This window comes from Chelonus insularis, unplaced genomic scaffold, assembly GCF_013357705.1.
Source record: "Chelonus insularis isolate UGA/USDA-ARS -01 unplaced genomic scaffold, ASM1335770v1 contig_94_pilon, whole genome shotgun sequence".
In the NCBI taxonomy this organism is placed as follows: domain Eukaryota; kingdom Metazoa; phylum Arthropoda; class Insecta; order Hymenoptera; family Braconidae; genus Chelonus; species Chelonus insularis.
In genome coordinates this window covers 334,208-351,640 of record NW_023276783.1, presented here as the reverse complement: position 1 = coordinate 351,640, position 17,433 = coordinate 334,208, and the positions used below count along the sequence as shown (strand labels likewise).

The 17,433-nt window shown below is 27.9% G+C and overlaps 3 protein-coding genes and 1 non-coding gene across 8 annotated transcripts; all 4 read left to right on the top strand.

Moving 5' to 3' along the window:
• The first annotated feature begins 148 nt into the window (after positions 1-148).
• On the top strand, positions 149-4,743 carry LOC118072707 (kinesin-like protein KIF20A). Its single transcript, XM_035092784.1, has 5 exons — positions 149-317; positions 392-902; positions 983-4,298; positions 4,380-4,503; positions 4,584-4,743. The coding sequence occupies exons 1-5, from the start codon at positions 288-290 to the stop codon at positions 4,641-4,643; spliced, it is 4,041 nt and encodes a 1,346-aa protein (XP_034948675.1). The 5' UTR covers positions 149-287; the 3' UTR covers positions 4,644-4,743.
• Positions 4,744-4,891: 148 nt separating this feature from the next.
• Positions 4,892-8,058, top strand: RpL3 (ribosomal protein L3). Its single transcript, XM_035092544.1, has 8 exons — positions 4,892-4,986; positions 5,347-5,539; positions 5,874-6,042; positions 6,329-6,464; positions 6,547-6,733; positions 7,041-7,243; positions 7,457-7,612; positions 7,803-8,058. The coding sequence occupies exons 1-8, from the start codon at positions 4,984-4,986 to the stop codon at positions 7,998-8,000; spliced, it is 1,245 nt and encodes a 414-aa protein (XP_034948435.1). The 5' UTR covers positions 4,892-4,983; the 3' UTR covers positions 8,001-8,058.
• Positions 5,203-5,277, top strand: LOC118073047 (small nucleolar RNA U43). The gene has a single exon (XR_004691066.1). It is a non-coding gene; the product is annotated as a small nucleolar RNA U43 (small nucleolar RNA).
• A 253-nt stretch (positions 8,059-8,311) lies between the features above and the next one.
• Positions 8,312-15,587, top strand: LOC118072564 (adenosylhomocysteinase-like 1). Of its 5 annotated transcripts, none has more exons than XM_035092541.1 (11): positions 8,319-8,449; positions 9,929-9,976; positions 10,770-10,854; positions 11,391-11,572; positions 11,747-12,071; positions 12,218-12,368; positions 13,024-13,176; positions 13,257-13,422; positions 13,521-13,767; positions 14,115-14,235; positions 14,322-15,587. In XM_035092541.1, exons 1-11 carry the CDS (start codon positions 8,348-8,350, stop codon positions 14,326-14,328), a joined length of 1,587 nt encoding a protein of 528 aa, XP_034948432.1. In that variant the 5' UTR covers positions 8,319-8,347; the 3' UTR covers positions 14,329-15,587. The 5 variants fall into 5 exon arrangements, with proteins under 5 accessions (XP_034948434.1, XP_034948433.1, XP_034948432.1 ...); XM_035092539.1 differs by having other exon boundaries at positions 11,379-11,572; positions 14,322-15,586; XM_035092543.1 differs by lacking the exon at positions 9,929-9,976 and having other exon boundaries at positions 8,312-8,449.
• Positions 15,588-17,433: the final 1,846 nt, after the last annotated feature.

Sequence of the window (17,433 nt, the reverse complement as noted above, 5' to 3'; positions counted from 1 at the left end):
AATGGATTATACAAAAGTATTTTTTTTTCGTACACCAGGTGTCAGAACAATATTCTTTAAAGAATTGTATTATACTGCCAGATACGGATAAAATACAAACTAAAATGAACCAATGAAATCTTTTGTTTGTGCGCAGGAGTCGCTTTAAATGTATAACCGTCAATCAGTCGTTTTTCTACATTCGAGAGTAAAAAGTAGTTTGGCGGTAGAAGATTGCAATGAGGTGCATTGAAGTTTAATTACAATTGTGTATCATATAAATTCTGATAAAAGTAAATAATTTCATCATGAGTGAGGATAATATACAATTTTTGAAGGTATTTGATATGAATAAACTTGTATCTTGGAAATTCATTGTTATGATTTTAATTGTATTTATCGTGGTCCTCAGGTGGATGATACACTAGATCCTATTAGACCATCTAATTCATTGACGACTACTGAAGTCTCTTACTTATATGGTCGAGATCCAAGTATATTAGCTTATGGGCAACGTCCTGGGCCATCAGCGGCTCAGAAAAAAAATTTATTATCACTTTATGAAACTGAAGAATCTGTATTAGAAGCTAGCCCAAGCCTTGACTTATTACCAACCCAAACAATTAAAGTGTACTTAAGACTTAAGCCTTTCCCAAAAAAGATAAAACTTAATCAACAACAACAGGAGGCTTTCTCCATTTTTGACTCAACTACTTTATTAACAAAAATACCTAGTCAAGACTGTCTAAGTAATTCAACTATTAGATCTCATTCTTCAATAGAGCCAGAATTAATATGCAAAAGATACACCTTCACAGAAACTTTTGGTCCTGAGACAACTCAAAGTCAGTTTTTTAATCGAGTTGTTAAGTCTCAAATGCAAGAATTTCTCTCAGGCTCCAATGCCACTATAATGACTTATGGTAAATTATTTTTTATTTTATGTGGAACTAAAAATTTAATTATTCATAAATGTTCAAATGTCTATATTGCGTTTTTACAGGTACAACAAATTCTGGTAAGACATTTACTCTACAAGGTACCACATCATCTCCAGGAATTATTCCACGCGGCCTCGAGTACGTTTTTTCTCAAATAGATGCCAAATCATTACCCAACTATAAACCTGTAAATAATAACAATGTTGTAATGTTATCTCCAATTGAAAGAGCTCAAGAATTAGATATAAAAAATAAATTATTAGCCTTCAGTACCACTGATAGAAATCAATATATTAATACTTACAAAGAAATGCAGAAGCTATTAGAAGCAGAAGAATTTCCAGAGAGACTAAGTGAACAAACCAATGCTCGATATGCTGTTTGGGTATCTTTCGCTGAAATATATAATGAGTCGATATATGATTTACTCAACAATGATAGTCTTCAGAAGAATCGTCCGAGCTTAAAACTTCTTACTAACAGCAATGGAGTTGCTTATATAAAAGGTTTGAAATCAATTTTTGTAACTTCCGGGTCTGAAGCTTTTCAAGTGTTGATGGCAGGTCAATATAATCTAAAAGTAGCTGCAACAGCATTAAATGCTCGGAGTTCAAGATCTCATTGTATATTTACAATAAAATTGCTGAAATTTTTCAAAGATAACGATCCTGATTCAGTAGAAGTAAGTACTTTTTCCTTCTGTGATCTGGCTGGCTCGGAGCGTTTGAAAAAGACACTTAACGTTGGAGAACGATTAAAAGAAGCACAAAATATTAACACTAGCCTATTAGTTCTTGGTCGATGTTTAAAATCTATTTATGAAGGACAAACTATAAAGCAACGTAACGAACATGTTGGACCATTCAGGGAATCAAAATTAACGCGCTTATTTCAACAACCATTATCTGGAAAAGAGCCAATTGTTCTAATCGTCAATATTAATCCTATGCCTAATTTATATGTAGAAACTCAGAATGTTTTAAATTTTGCTGCTATAGCGAAAAAAATTGTTTTACAAAAGAAGCCATCAAAACGGAAAATATCGAAAACAAGATTTTCTCAGGTATTGATGAAAAGCAAAAAAGAAATCATCGATTGGGAAAATCCAACAGAATATCCTACAGAATTGGAAAATATTGTCGAAGAAACATTATCTGATGATGATGATAAAAATAGCATTCAAACTGAGGATTATGATGATTTACTAACTGAAAATGTAAAATTAAAGCAGGAAGTAGATAGTTTAAAGGCGTCAATTCTTAAAAGAGAAATGGAAACTCGTCAAGAGATGGGACAAATGTATGAGAAAATAATTAAACAACTGGAAAACAATTATAGAAATCGAATTGAAAATGTCCAAGAGGAACAACAAAATTTGCGTGAATGGGAATTAGAAAAAGTTGAAAACTATTACAGAAGCAAAATTTCTCAGTTAGCAAGTAAAAAACGCAAGCGCTTCTGTACTGATGATGAAGAAGAAGATGATGATGATGAGGAAACGTGTGAAAGTGAACAGGTAAAAGAAATGCAACAAGAAATGGATAAATTATCAACGAAAGTATTGTATTTGAAAGGCAAATTAAAAGAAGTAGTTAAAGAAAAAAATTCAGCTGTGCAGGAAAAAAATACAATTATGTATGAATTAGGGCTGATTAAAGAGCAGCTAAAATCATCGAACAATTTAAGGAAAACATTGGAAGATAATATTTCCGAAAACAGTGATCTTTCCAGTTATGTTAAGGAATTGAAGACACAGTTAGAAGAGCAAGAGAAGAAAAATCTTACACTCAAAGCTAGACTCAATGAGGCCACTCAGGAATTTATTGAGATGGAGAATGAATGTGAACGACAAGACAAAATAGTTGAGAAACTTTACGATAAATTAGCAATTAAGAACGAGAAAATAGAAGATTTACAAAATGAATTGGACAGTCTACAAGAACTTTTAACAAAACAAACAGACTATATTATAATCATAGAAAAGAAACTAGAATCAAAATCTATTTCATCAAATATAGAACAAACAGAAAATGTTAAGAAAGAAGAAATAGAATCATCTAATAGTAGTTGTCAAACATCACCAATTGAATTACTAAACCAAAGTAATCAGACAAGCTTCACTACTTTGAACGAAAATAAAATGCTTCAAACTTCATTTGATGATACTATGTACAAGACTATTAATATTGAGTCATTAGAAAAAATAAAAAATGATTATAATGAATTGGAGGAGAAATATAAAGAAGAAAAAAATCAAGTCGAAATCTTAAACGAAAAAATACATAACTTTGAAGTAGTTTTGAATGAGAAAAACGTTTTAGATGAACATCTTCAAAAAAAAGAAGAGATTTTGGAAAAAATGCAAATACAACTTGATGTTTTGAACAACCGAATTAATGAATTAGAAAAAGAAAATGAAACTCTAAAAGATTCTGAAAAAACTTCTTCAGCTGAACTTATTAAAATGAAAGAAGAAAGAGATGCGGATTATAACAAATACAAAAGTCATTATCAATCTCAGATTACTGAACTTGAAGATAAAATAGCCGATCAGAAAAAAATTATTGATGAAATTAGTCCGTTAAAAGACAAAATGAAAGATTTAGAACTTTTAAAAGAAAAAACCAATGAATTAAATGCTCAAATAGAACAGTGTCAACTTGAAAAACAAGTTCATGAATCCAAATTAGTAGACAATGAAACTAAAATAAAATCACTTGAAAAAAAATTAGAAGAATCAATGAGAAAATTGGTTGATAAAGATGAAGAAATTGTGCGTCTTCAGAATGATATAAAAAGTAGTCTTAAAACAAATATGCATGAAGAAGATGTCAAACGAACTGAAGAACAATTAAAAAAAGTGCTGAAAGAACTCCATGACACTAAAGATGATTTAAAAAAAACTGACGAGTTAAATAAAAGTTTGCAAACTAAGATATTAAGTTTAGAATCAACAGTTGTAGATACAGAAAAATTAAAGAAAAAATTAGACGAATTAGAGCAATTAAATTCGAATTTAGTTAATACTATTGATAAAAAAGAACACGAATTTGATCAATTCCAAAAAAATCGGGATGAAGTTGTAAAAAGTTATGAAGACGCTTTACAAAACATGCAAATAGAATTGAATACAGTTAAAAATGAAATGGTGAACTTACAGAAAGATAAAAAGGAAAGTAAAGAATTTCGTGCACCATCGAAAACTCGTTCTAAACCACTACGAGAAACTAAAAATCAAAAAGAAAAAGAAGATAATACATCAGATGAAGAAGCAATGCCAGAACGACGAGGCAGAAGAAATAGGAAGGTTGCAGACCCTCTGTTTTCACCGAATATTCCGGAAATCAATCTTAGTGAAACATCTGGTTCTGAATCAAAGTATGTATTTTAAGGCAGGAAAAAGTATATTTCTAATATTTAAAAAATGTATTCACTATTCAAAAAATTCAATTTTTTCAGACGTACAACACGGAATGCTGTTAAATCGTCTATGCCACTTCCATCGTCGGAACGAAAAGGTCGTTGGAAAAAATTGTATACTCATACTGATGACTCATGTGTTGAAGTAGATATTCCGTGTGAGGTAAATATTATTATTAATTTTATTATTCTTAAAAAGTTGTATTGAAAATAATCCGTTCATTTTTATTCTCTCTATTCCAGCCATTAGCTTCCCCAGCACTATCAACGCGCTCATTACGGACGAGAAGAAAGTTACATTGATTACTTGAAAGTAATATTTTTTTAAATTTGTTGAAACAATGTATAGTTATTTTTTGTACTGCGTATTTAAGAATTTTTTATTCAGACAAAGTTGAATGTTTATATTCTTAAGATGAATAAATAATAGATTAATTTTTAAATAATTTTTAATGGTATTTCTTTTTTTGTTCTTTTCAAAAGATCGCGCCTTAAAAATCTAACTTACGCGCCATCTATAATTTAAGTTTCTTGTGATATAATTTTACGATTGGTAACAATGGATCGGCCATTTTGAAACTACAAAGTTGCCTTCATTGAAATACCCAACGTTGGCCTCTTCCATTTGCATCTTGGACTCAGAATGGTGAGTAGCGTGTAATATAATAATCGAGTTTTTTTGGAAGCATCCCCTTCAATTAATTAATAGCAATAATATTTAATTATAAATTGAATAATAAACTTTTCGTTGATTATAATATTTATTGAATTTAGTTATTTTTTCAACTAGTACAGTACTTAATAAAAATCACACACTAGAATCTATAAGTGCCACATGTTCAATTAGAATCACTGAAACTTGATGATGATTTAGATTCAAAGTTTATGGTTTAAACTGAATAACCATGAAGAAAATTTTCTAGGGCGGTCTGAAATAATTATAAAATAATTAAATGATTATAGTTACTATTAGTTTCAATCTTTTAAAATTGTAAATTTATTTCAGTCCCATCGAAAATTCAGTGCTCCTCGCCATGGATCTATGGGATTCTATCCCAAAAAAAGATCCCAACGTCATCGTGGAAAAGTCAAGGCTTTCCCAAAGGATGATCCAAGCAAACCCGTTCATTTAACAGCTTTTATTGGTTACAAAGCTGGTATGACTCACGTGGTTCGTGAAGCTGATCGTCCTGGATCAAGTGAGTTTATTACTTCAAGTATAGACAATTATTTTCTCCTCGACGCTTGCACTTCCTTTGGATAGATATCTTGTATGTTTGTCTATTGGGAGTCGTGGTTCACGAGCTGCTTGATCTTGTGCAGTATATTCTAAGCCACAGTGTCGAAAATCAATCCTACCCTCTAATCTTTGATTAGTTGTGTGCGGGAGTAAGGCATATTCCATAATCTCATTGTAGTTCATTGAACAATGACAACTGGGACAAACCATGTTTTGCACAATTTAAGTTTAATATTCACCAAGTTATCATTTTATCAAAGCTCGTTTTATTAACATTATTTTTTTATGAACAGAGGTCAATAAGAAGGAAATCGTAGAAGCTGTAACAATAATTGAAACTCCACCAATGATTGTTGTTGGAGTTGTTGGTTATATCGAAACTCCACATGGTCTTCGAGCACTCACCACTGTTTGGGCTGAACATCTGTCTGAAGATTGTCGCAGACGATTCTACAAGAACTGGTTTGTATAAATTATTAATTAGTTGTTCTTGATACATAAACTCTTTTTTCAATTTTTTTGTTTTTTATAAAAAATTTTTCCATTATAAAAATTATTTGAACATGTTATTAAATAACATTCAATCAGCTCTCCGCTCGAACGAAGAGAGAATTTCTTTGGAATCAACCACGAGATTTTTACCTCGGCTTGCGGTTGATCCAAAATTGTGTTTGGCCTCCGCTCATTACGATGAGGCCAACACGTTACAGATTTACCTGAAGATGGAATGTGCCATTTATTTTGTTAGGTACAAGAGTAAGAAGAAGGCTTTCACAAAAGCAAGCAAGAAATGGCAGGATCCTTTGGGAAAAAAATCAATTGAGAAGGATTTTGCTAAAATCATCAAATACTGCAAAGTCGTTCGCATTATTGCTCATACTCAGGTAATTGATTTTAGCTATGATAAAATCAATTGATAAACAATATTTTATGGATAAAATAATTAATAAAATATTTCATTTTTAGATGAAACTCTTGAGACAAAGACAGAAAAAATCCAACATCATGGAAATTCAATTGAATGGTGGAACTATTGAAGAAAAAGTTAAATGGGCTTCAGAACATCTAGAAAAACCGATTGCGATTACCAATGTTTTTGCTCCTGATGAAATGATTGATGTAATTGGTGTTACTAAAGGAAAAGGATACAAAGGTATGGTTAATCCCCTTCTAATCGAAGGTGTTAAATAATAAATGATGCTAGCCATTTAATTCAATTTTTCAAATATTTTTATAAATTATATCATACTATAAATAGACTAAATGATGAATACATGTACTGAAATCATTGATGAGAGTACAATGTTGCCTTCCTACTGATATCTATTTTATAGTAGCAATTTTTATTAAAAAAATTCCTTTTTCATATTTTTTTTCAACTTCATTTCAATGATATTATATTTTTCTAGTTGAATTATTTAAAATTAAATTATTAACGTAAAGAAATATTAATTTTAAAGGTGTTACTTCACGTTGGCACACAAAGAAATTGCCACGTAAAACTCATAAAGGTCTGAGAAAAGTTGCCTGTATCGGAGCTTGGCATCCCAGTAGAGTATCATTCACTGTAGCCCGTGCTGGTCAAAAGGGTTACCATCATCGTACAGAAATGAATAAAAAAATCTACAGGATTGGACAAGGAATTTACGCTGCAGATGGACAGGTATATTTAAAATATTTTTATAGATTACTGTAGCCTTCTTGTTAAATGAATCTTTATTTTAATTGAAGATTCGTTTAAACCCCCCCTTAAGGCAAAATTAATACTTATTGTTCATAGTACCCATTTTACTTAACTTGAGCATCTTGGGCCTCCAAAATAAGTAACAAATTTATTTCTTTATTCAAAAAACTAATTGAATAAATTTATCAACAGATTGTGAAAAACAATGCATCAACTGAATACGATTTGACCGAAAAATCTATTACACCAATGGGAGGATTCCCTCATTACGGTGAAGTCAACAATGACTTTATCATGATTAAAGGTTGTTGTATGGGACCTAAAAAGCGAGTTATTACCCTTCGTAAGGTAAGACAAGATACTAATATTTTTTATTCATAATCAGAATTTTTACGTATGATGAACTCTAATAGAGCCTTATATTTTTATTATGATACATATATGATATTGAATGATAGGACTGATATTTTTAAAAAAATTTTTTAAAATAACAGAATATTATAATTTATTTTAATTGGTTAAATTTTTTTTTCAATAGTCTCTGCTTGTACATACTAAACGCTCAGCATTGGAGAAGATCAACTTGAAATTCATCGATACAAGCTCCAAATTTGGACATGGTCGCTTCCAAACTGCAGCCGATAAGGCTTCGTTTATGGGATTACTTAAAAAAGATCGTGTCCGTGAGGAACAAGCACAAGCTGCTGCTGCTCCAGCCACAGCTGCTGGTCAATAATTTTTTTCTATTGTGTATCATCTTACAATCGATAGAAAATAAATTACCAAAAATATAATATATTAATATCATTTAATCCTTATAAAATAATATCCTGTAAATATATATTTAGTAAAATTTTATTTATTTTTATTATTTTTTTAAAATCAATAATAATTGATTGACTAAAAAATTTAATCGTGTAATTTATTTTATTGATGAGAAGATATTTTTTTGAACCTCAATGAAGATACGTCCCTGTTAAACCCCGTGATGTTTTCTCAACGCCATCCAACGACATTCAACCAGCTGATTCTATGCTTGTATATATTACACGTATGTTGGGTATCTGATGAGTATTTGTTAAAATGGCGGATAGTGCAGATGGCTCGAACACTGTGTCTTCTAGGAAAGACGTGAGAATTAACGTAACTGATACTCCAGTTACTGATCCAGCATCTGTAAATAAGGTAAAATAATTGAAGAAATAAATAATTATATTTTAAATAAAAACATTTAGGTTATTATTTTATGAAATTCATAAATAATTTGTTCGTGGAGAAGCGGCTTTTCTCTACTGTATTACAAATTTCTACTCTTGGTTATTTGTATTGCATTTAAATAATTTCTATTATTGTTTACAATAAATATGTGTTATTAAATATTTAAAAATTTTCCAAGCAATATCTCTGAAAGCAAATTGATTTTATTTATAAATTTTGGCATTCAAATATTTATTAATTTACAACTGAAAAAAGACCTTGTGTTACTTGTGTGCTGTCACATGCAAATGTTATATAATATTAATGTATACAATGAATTTAAAATAGTTGACAGATGTTTTTTGTTTTGTTTTAATTGTTCTCTGACCAACAAATACTATTAAATAATTTCAATTAACGAATACAATTTAGGTGATCTCATTTTTTCAGCTGTTACAATAGAATATTAATTAAAATAAATGATTCTATACATAAACTTTTGTTGCAGTAATAATATGAGTGTTTATATAAATTTCCAGCCACTGAAGATATGAAAATGAATTCGATTTAACTATTTTTAGAAAATGTTTGTTTTGGTTTGATTAATCAATAAATTTATATAAAAATGCATGTATTATTATTTCAGTTTAAATATGAAAAAATATTTCTAATGTGTGCTTTACTTTTTTAATACATATAGAGCATTATTTTATTCATGTCAATTATGACTTGTTAGATATTAGTCTCAATCAAGATCACAATTAGTGATAGAATGTAGACAAATCACTAAGTGCACCACAGAAACACGACCGAATATTTTTTTTTATAAATATGCACTTTATTATGCAGTATCTAGTCAACCTTTAAAAATTTAAATTCATTCATATATGTTGAAACACATTTAAGTTTTTAGTTGGTATTAAAATACTGAAGAGGGTTCACATATTTATATGAGTTTGATTCATAAAATAATTTGGACATATGACATCCGATAAAAATACATAAACAGATATTTGGCTCCAAATCTCATTTTAAATAAAGCAATGACAAGAAAAAAAAACAAAATAAATAATACAAATGAATTGGTATTAATCAAAGTAATTCAAGTATTTTGATATTAAAATGTTTTTTTCTTATCTTTGAAGATTTTTGATGTCCTATAAAATCTTAAAAGTAATTTTTTTAATCAATCCCTATACAAATAAGCCTCGAAAACATTTTATAAATGACATTGATTAGAAACAACTTACAGTAATTGAAAAAGTATTCTTACAAATAAAATAGTTGAATAGGTGTAGCTGATATATTGGCCCACTTAACCCTGCTTAACTCCATAACAAATCAAAACATTAAAAAAAAAAAATAAGACACATAAAAAGGATGTCGAAAATCTTGTAACCATCCAAGGCCAACACCATAAATTTGTAAAACGTTTAAATTATGAAATGGTGGTTATTGTGATTTCAGAGCCTAGAGGCATCAAAAAATGCCTTTCACGGCCCGAGAACAAAATTAGTAAGTAAGAATATATGTGTATGAATCAGAAAGTAAATTTTTTTACCCTTTGCAATAGAAATGCTCGCTCTTTGAGGATCGCTTGAATCCTTATGATTGTCCATATAATGTTTTTATCAATTTAACTGTTATTATTATATTACTCTTAATAAAATCATTATGATTAAAAATTTTTGTATTGTCTTAAAACTGTTTATAATCGTTATTCGTTAATAATAATTATTTCTCAATATACCTATTATTTATTGGTATATACTAACAATTGTTAATGAATTGACTTATATTTTTATCTGCTTATTATTTTTACGTATAATTAAATAAATTACTAATATTTCAATTTTAATACTCACTTTGACTAACTTACATAACATTGTCATTAAACTTGTATTAATAATTATAATATTTTTTATGCTTCATTGCATGATCAATATTCACAATTTTTATCAATTTGCTAAATGAAAGAGCTCATAACTTCAAATTCAATGTTAATAATATTTTTAAGTTCTGATACACATACTTACTGATATACTTTACTTATCAGCAATTAATTATTATTAACTACAGCCGACACACCCACAAAACCGCAAGGAAAAGCTTCAATTATCCCTTTTTCACTTGGTCCTATAAATCATTCAAATAAATAAGCACGTAGATATTCATTTCAACATAATATAGTTTCATACTCAGACTTATTATTTTTGTAGTCATTTTACCATTACTTGCAATTATTAATGATAATAAAATATTAATGAAACAGTTTTTTATCATTACTTACTTGGTTTTATGTTTATAGGAATCAAAATCAGGAGCTTTGAAAAAATCCAGCCGTTACCGTAGCCGTTCTTTATCAGCAAGCAGCAATGACAGTTATTCTTCTGGTAAAAATTTGTTATTTATGGTGTGAAAAATTCTTTTGATTATCAATTTATTTGAGTGTTATAAATTGATGAACACTTTGAATGCAATTAGTTGCTTACACTACATTTATCATATCATTGAATGAAGTGTAGTCATTTTTTAAATTTATTTTTTTTTTGTAGATTTATGAAAGAGTAAAAGATATTTTTACTAAATTTTATTGTGATAGACATTTTGAAAAACAACCATAACAATTGATTTGAATTATTACTCAGCTATTATTATGAAATCAAATATCTGCTCAGTTTATTAGTACTTTGACAATATTGTGAAATCTAATTCATAAAACTTCTTTCTAATTTATAATGAAAAATATTTATTGACCGTTGTTGATGAGAATTAGATGGAATTGATGAAATTGAGTCTTTTATTATTTCATAAATTGAATACCATGTGAATAATTAATTATATTCATTAATGCACTCGTCACTAGATCATGCAATGTCACTAATCAATCATTTTTTGGCATTCGTTTGAATATTAGCGTCTTATACAGGAAGCTCATCTGATGAAGATGATGTATCACCACGGGAGAAAATCCAAAAAACGGAAAAAGGCTTTACAGATTTTTGTGTAAGGAATATTAACCAACATGCTTTTGGGAGAAGAGAAATCGAGATTGCAGAGCAAGAAATGCCTGGCATTATGGCATTGCGAAAACGTGCTGCGGATGACAAGGTATTTAATTATTTATACATGTACTTAATATATTTATATATTTACAATAAACGTAAGTACGATGGCATTGAATTTAAAAGGCTTCATTGTCTCACAAAAGACATTCAACTGTTTTTATTTTCATATAAAAGTGATAATTTGAATAATTATTCACATGTATATCATTTTTTACAGCCATTAAAAAATGCAAAAATAGTTGGATGTACTCATATAAACGCACAAACTGCAGTCCTGATTGAAACTCTAGTTGAACTAGGAGCACAAGTACGATGGGCTGCGTGTAATATTTATTCAACTCAAAATGAAGTAGCTGCGGCTTTAGCTCATGCTGGTTATCCAGTATTCGCTTGGCGTGGAGAAACTGAGGAAGATTTTTGGTGGTGTATTGATAAATGCGTATGTGCCGAAAACTGGCAACCTAATATGATTCTAGATGATGGTGGTGATGCTACCCATCTTATGCTCAAGAAATATAATTCAATGTTCAAATCAATTCAAGGTAGGTTTGAAAAACAAAACTTTTCATTTGAAATAAAATAAGTCAAACTCAGCTTATAATCAGTTTAAAACACACCAGCTTTAAATCACCTATAGCTAGTGCATGTGAGTTATTTAAAGAATGTCAATATAGTATAAATTTTACAGGTATTGTCGAAGAAAGTGTTACAGGTGTTCATAGACTATATCAGTTATCAAAAGCTGGAAAACTTTCAGTGCCAGCAATGAATGTAAATGATAGTGTAACAAAAACCAAGTTTGACAATCTCTATAGCTGCCGCGAAAGTATTATTGATAGGTAACATTGGAATCAAACAATGATGTTATTGTATCCGTGGCCAATATTGTTCTATTCTTAGATCAAGCTTTTAGTGTGAAATTTATGACTTGAAAAATAATACACTGTTAACAAATCAATAGTTGGCAGTTTTGCTCTCAGAACTAATCATACCCAGTAGATATTTTTACAGCAAATATTTTTATTAATAACACAACCCCGCAGGTTTATTGGAATATTGAATATTTAAAAAAAAAAAAACTAAGAAAATTAAAAGATCTATAAAAATTTATTCCATCATAAAGTTAAAGCAAATTATTGCAAATAATTTTAAATAGCTCAACACCATTAAAGAAAATAATATTTAATTTTTATTATAAGATTATTATTTTCAAATAAACCATTTTTTTTATTTCAACAGAATAATTATGATATTTTTATGATGGACTTTCTATTAATGGTTTTTTTTTTATTTATATGTTAATATTTTTTATAATCAACTTCTATTATTAGATTATTCAATTTTGTAATTTTCATTCTAATTTCATTTATCATAAAATTCATGAGACATTTTAAGTCTGTTTTAATTTATCTCAGAACAATATCAGTCACAGATATATCTGATTTTGAAAGTAACAATTTGTTCATCAATTCATTTTTAATATTTATCCGACAGTTTAAGACGATCAACTGATGTCATGTTCGGAGGAAAGCAAGTAGTAATCTGTGGCTATGGTGAAGTAGGTAAAGGGTGCTGTCAAGCTCTTAAAGGTTTAGGATGTATTGTGTACATAACTGAAATTGATCCAATTTGTGCTTTACAAGCTAGGTAAAAATAATTTTATTATTGTTATTACAAAAATTTAGAAAGTCAAATTTTATTTTACGACTACGATAATTGCCTTCTAGCATGGATGGTTTTCGGGTCATTAAATTAAATGAAATAATTAGAAATATCGATATTGTCATAACTGCAACAGGGAATAAAAATGTTGTGACACGCGAACATATGGACAAAATGAAAAACGGATGCGTTGTGTGTAATATGGGTCATAGTAACACCGAAATAGATGTTGTAAGTTTTATGCATTTGTTATTGCGAATCTAATTTATTATTTATTGGTTGTTTATGCCATTATCTATTTAAAATAAATCTTTTAAACTAATTTATAGAATAGTTTACGAACACCTGATTTAACCTGGGAGAAAGTACGATCTCAAGTGGATCATGTAATATGGCCTGACGGAAAACGAATCGTACTTTTAGCAGAAGGAAGATTGGTAAACTTGTCTTGTTCAAGTATTCCATCATTTGTTGTATCTATCACTGCTGCTACTCAAGCTTTAGCTCTCATTGAGCTCTATAATGCACCCGCTGGTCGTTATAAGAGTGACGTATATTTACTGCCTAAGAAAATGGGTAAGTTTATCGAATAAAAAGTATTTTTTATCTACATGTAAAATTTATAACTACAAGTCATGAATATTTATCATATAGTCCCTGACCTGAATGAAATTTTAGAACTCTCTTAAAGATTATTTGATAGAGCTTTCCAGAATCATTTACTATTTATTAGAAGTTATTAAAAGTAACAGATTTTGATTATACTTATTGATAAGACTGGATTCTATAATCATACATTCATATTTATTAAATGCATTCATTCAATCAATGAATAATTAGAATTGGATTACTCACCACCCTTAACATGACATCCATCTATATGACTCAATTAATTAATCTTTATGCTCTTTGATATTGTGCAGATGAATATGTAGCATCATTACATCTACCTACATTCGATGCGCATTTAACTGAACTTACTGATGAACAAGCTAAATATATGGGTCTTAATAAGGCTGGACCATTTAAACCTAATTATTATCGGTAAGTTTTAATATTTATCATTGAAAAAATGTTTTTTATTGCTTATAAATATACTAATAGCCAATAATTTTTTTTTGCTTTCACAGATATTAAAAATTTTAACTTACCGTTTAAATATTAAGTGCGATTTGTGTGACGAAGATCAATTATACTGATGAAATTATAGTTTATAAAAATAATCATGTTAATGAATAAGATTTATCAAAAGGAATTTATGTACTAATTTAACGCATTGTTCAACTCATAATTATTATTAAAAGTGCCATCATATTGCGTTGAACCAATAATGAATTATATCTACAAGTAATTAATTATCAATTTCGAGTAAATTGTTTTTATAACAAACTTCTTAAAATCATTTTTATTTCCTCAATTAATTGAATATTAGATCAATATCGAAAACATAATCATGTTGAAAAAATTACTTCATGCTTTCAATTATAAATGAAAAAGTAAATATTATTTACAAAATGAAGCGCAGATAAACTCCAATCAAAAGTATTAACTTATTAAAGGATTATTATCAGCAATAGATTTTTTAACGGAAACAAATAGTTTTCATGTTATTATCACATTATATTATTGATTTATCCATGGTCATTGTAGATTAAACTTTCACTTAAATCATTATTTATGATGATAATTCTGAAATGGTGTTTATTAAATGTAAAAATAAAACAAATAAGCCTTAGTCGTGACTGAATAATGTCTTGAAAATTATAATTCATTATTATGAATGAATTATTCTATTGAATAGATTAATATAATAAAGAATAAATGGATACAATGCTGATCACGTAATTTTTATTTTGATGCACAGATTAATTATCTGTAAAGTGTATTATTATTATCGCGTAAAAGCTAATTGATGCAATTTTTTTAATCATTATTGGCCTAAATGCGAATTACTAACACGAAAAACATCGAACTCGATATAAAAGTTAATTGATAGACGCATCAAATTTTGTTCAATAATGACAAATTGTATTGACGTAAGAAATGAGGAATTTAAGACGATTGTGGGAGACAGTTTTATTTTTGGAGCCACTAACATTTAATTATGCCGTTGTAAAGTATTTTGAAAAAATATATTACTGTACTTAATGTGTATAAAACTTTTATGATACTACATGAAAAATTGAAGATATTTAAATGAATAAAAAAAATTATTCACAAATTGTAAGTAAAAAAAAAACTGTAAAATACACTCACAATTAAAGTACAGCAAGAATTGTATCATTTCGATTGAAATTATATAGTGCTGCTGTAATTATATTGATAAATTTCTTGAATTGTATACTTTGAAATAAGATAAAAATGTTTTATCAGATATTGAAAATATTTTTGTAATGATACAATTTACTAGAAACAGTGATAAAACTTTTTTGAATTTAAATTCTTATATTGAAAAATTTATAGAACAAATGTATTATTAGCTAAATAATATTTATTTGAAAATAAGTATTATAATTCATCATACTTAATTTTCTTTAAAACTTTTCATTATTATAAAAAACATAAATTAACTTTCAAAAAAGTTAATACTTACAAAAAGTTAAAAAATTTATAGTATTGAAGACTTTTTGTTCCTGTGAAAAATAATTTTTATTTTTTAATTCACAGAAGCACATTCCATTGAAAACAACTACTGATGCAGGGTTTATGAAAAGCATAATGATAATAGAAATGATTAATTATTACTTAATAAAATTACCATTTTTTATTAATATTGTATATATGTAAACATTATAAATATATAATGTACATGATTTCATTTCTTCTTCAATAATAAAGCAGATTCCCACAATAACATGTTTCAGACATTTTTATCATCTCCATAAATAATATCAATCATAAACTAATTTTTTCAATCATTTTATTTTAAATTATTTTATTCAGCTATTCTTTGTAAATAAAAAGTAAAACACATAGGCAATATAAATTCTATATTTTTCAATCTATTAACTGTAGAGTTAAACAGTGTTACATTAATCTGTTTTCATATTTTATTTATTTAATCGTACTTATGATGATAGATTAATGAATATTGCAAATTAGAAGATAATTATAATAATTTAATATAAAAATTCAAATAATTATTGATGGCAAGTTCTGATGGCCTACCCTAATGGTATGATTGATAATAGTAAAAAGACAGGCTTCATTTTGTATGATAGTAGCATGTGTGTGTGTGTGTGTGTATGTGTAAACTAACACGCGAAATTGGTGTTTTATATACTTACAATTATGTAAAGACAATTTAGAAAAATAAATTGAAATCTCTAAATCTAAATTTGACATACTTTAGTCAAAATAAATAATTAATCGAAAATCGAAGACAAATATATTTTACATACTCTGTACAATGGTTTTATGAGAGTAAATTGCTGTAGCTGTATGATATTTTTTTAATATGGATATGCGATGTGTTTACGATCAAGTTATTTGTCAAAAATCAATAGTAAAAAATTAAATTACTTGCTAGAAAATGTTCAGTTTTAGAGTCGTACGAAACAGTCTTGTCATATTCACATGTGATTTTGACATAATTGCACTAAAGGTTCATCATTCCTTAGAGCAAATCAGTTCGGATCCACTCATATTTGATATCATCAAACTTTAATTTACTATTGATTCAATTATTAATAGTAAAATATTAAAACATCGCACCGTCTGTACAGTAAAAATATTACTACGTGTAAATAACAAATAAGTTGTAAAATTACTTAATTTATCTTAAGTTACAGTAAGTTCATTGTATTATTGTAACAAATAAAAAACAGGTAAATAAATCTTTGTGTGGACGTTTTTTACATTAGGTCAAAGACAATTCAATTTGTCAGGAGAATGGTGTTGAAATGGAAGTGAGGTAAACTTAATACCACACCTAAGTAATAATTTTATCAAATAATCAACTAATTACTAATCAGTTATTTCAAATCAAGATAAGAAACAACAATTTCGTCAATTTCTTTTCCAAGATAGTCAGTTTATCTGTATTTAACTAATACAGAATTTGACAAAATCATGGTCAATTATCTTAATCTTGCTATATAGAATAACTTTTCTTTATTTATAAATATATAACAAAAATATAGGATAATTCGCCTATATACAAGTGTGAATCTATAAAACTTAGAAAATACGTTCAATGTTTTGTCTGAATGAATTTTATCAATAATAATAAACGTGTTTCGA

Excerpts from the sequence above, each read along its gene's own strand:
- LOC118072707 (XM_035092784.1), top strand. The coding sequence starts at position 288 with ATGAGTGAGGATAATATACAATTTTTGAAG. Across the intron at positions 318-391 it reads ATAATATACAATTTTTGAAG|GTGGATGATACACTAGATCC; the intron begins GTATTTGATATG and ends CGTGGTCCTCAG. Across the intron at positions 4,504-4,583 it reads AAGTAGATATTCCGTGTGAG|CCATTAGCTTCCCCAGCACT; the intron begins GTAAATATTATT and ends TCTCTATTCCAG.
- RpL3 (XM_035092544.1), top strand. Across the intron at positions 6,043-6,328 it reads AGACGATTCTACAAGAACTG|GTACAAGAGTAAGAAGAAGG; the intron begins GTTTGTATAAAT and ends TTATTTTGTTAG. Across the intron at positions 7,244-7,456 it reads TTTACGCTGCAGATGGACAG|ATTGTGAAAAACAATGCATC; the intron begins GTATATTTAAAA and ends ATTTATCAACAG.
- LOC118072564 (XM_035092539.1), top strand. The coding sequence starts at position 8,348 with ATGGCGGATAGTGCAGATGGCTCGAACACTGTGTCTTCTAGGAAAGAC. Across the intron at positions 11,573-11,746 it reads AACGTGCTGCGGATGACAAG|CCATTAAAAAATGCAAAAAT; the intron begins GTATTTAATTAT and ends CATTTTTTACAG. Across the intron at positions 12,072-12,217 it reads AATGTTCAAATCAATTCAAG|GTATTGTCGAAGAAAGTGTT; the intron begins GTAGGTTTGAAA and ends TAAATTTTACAG.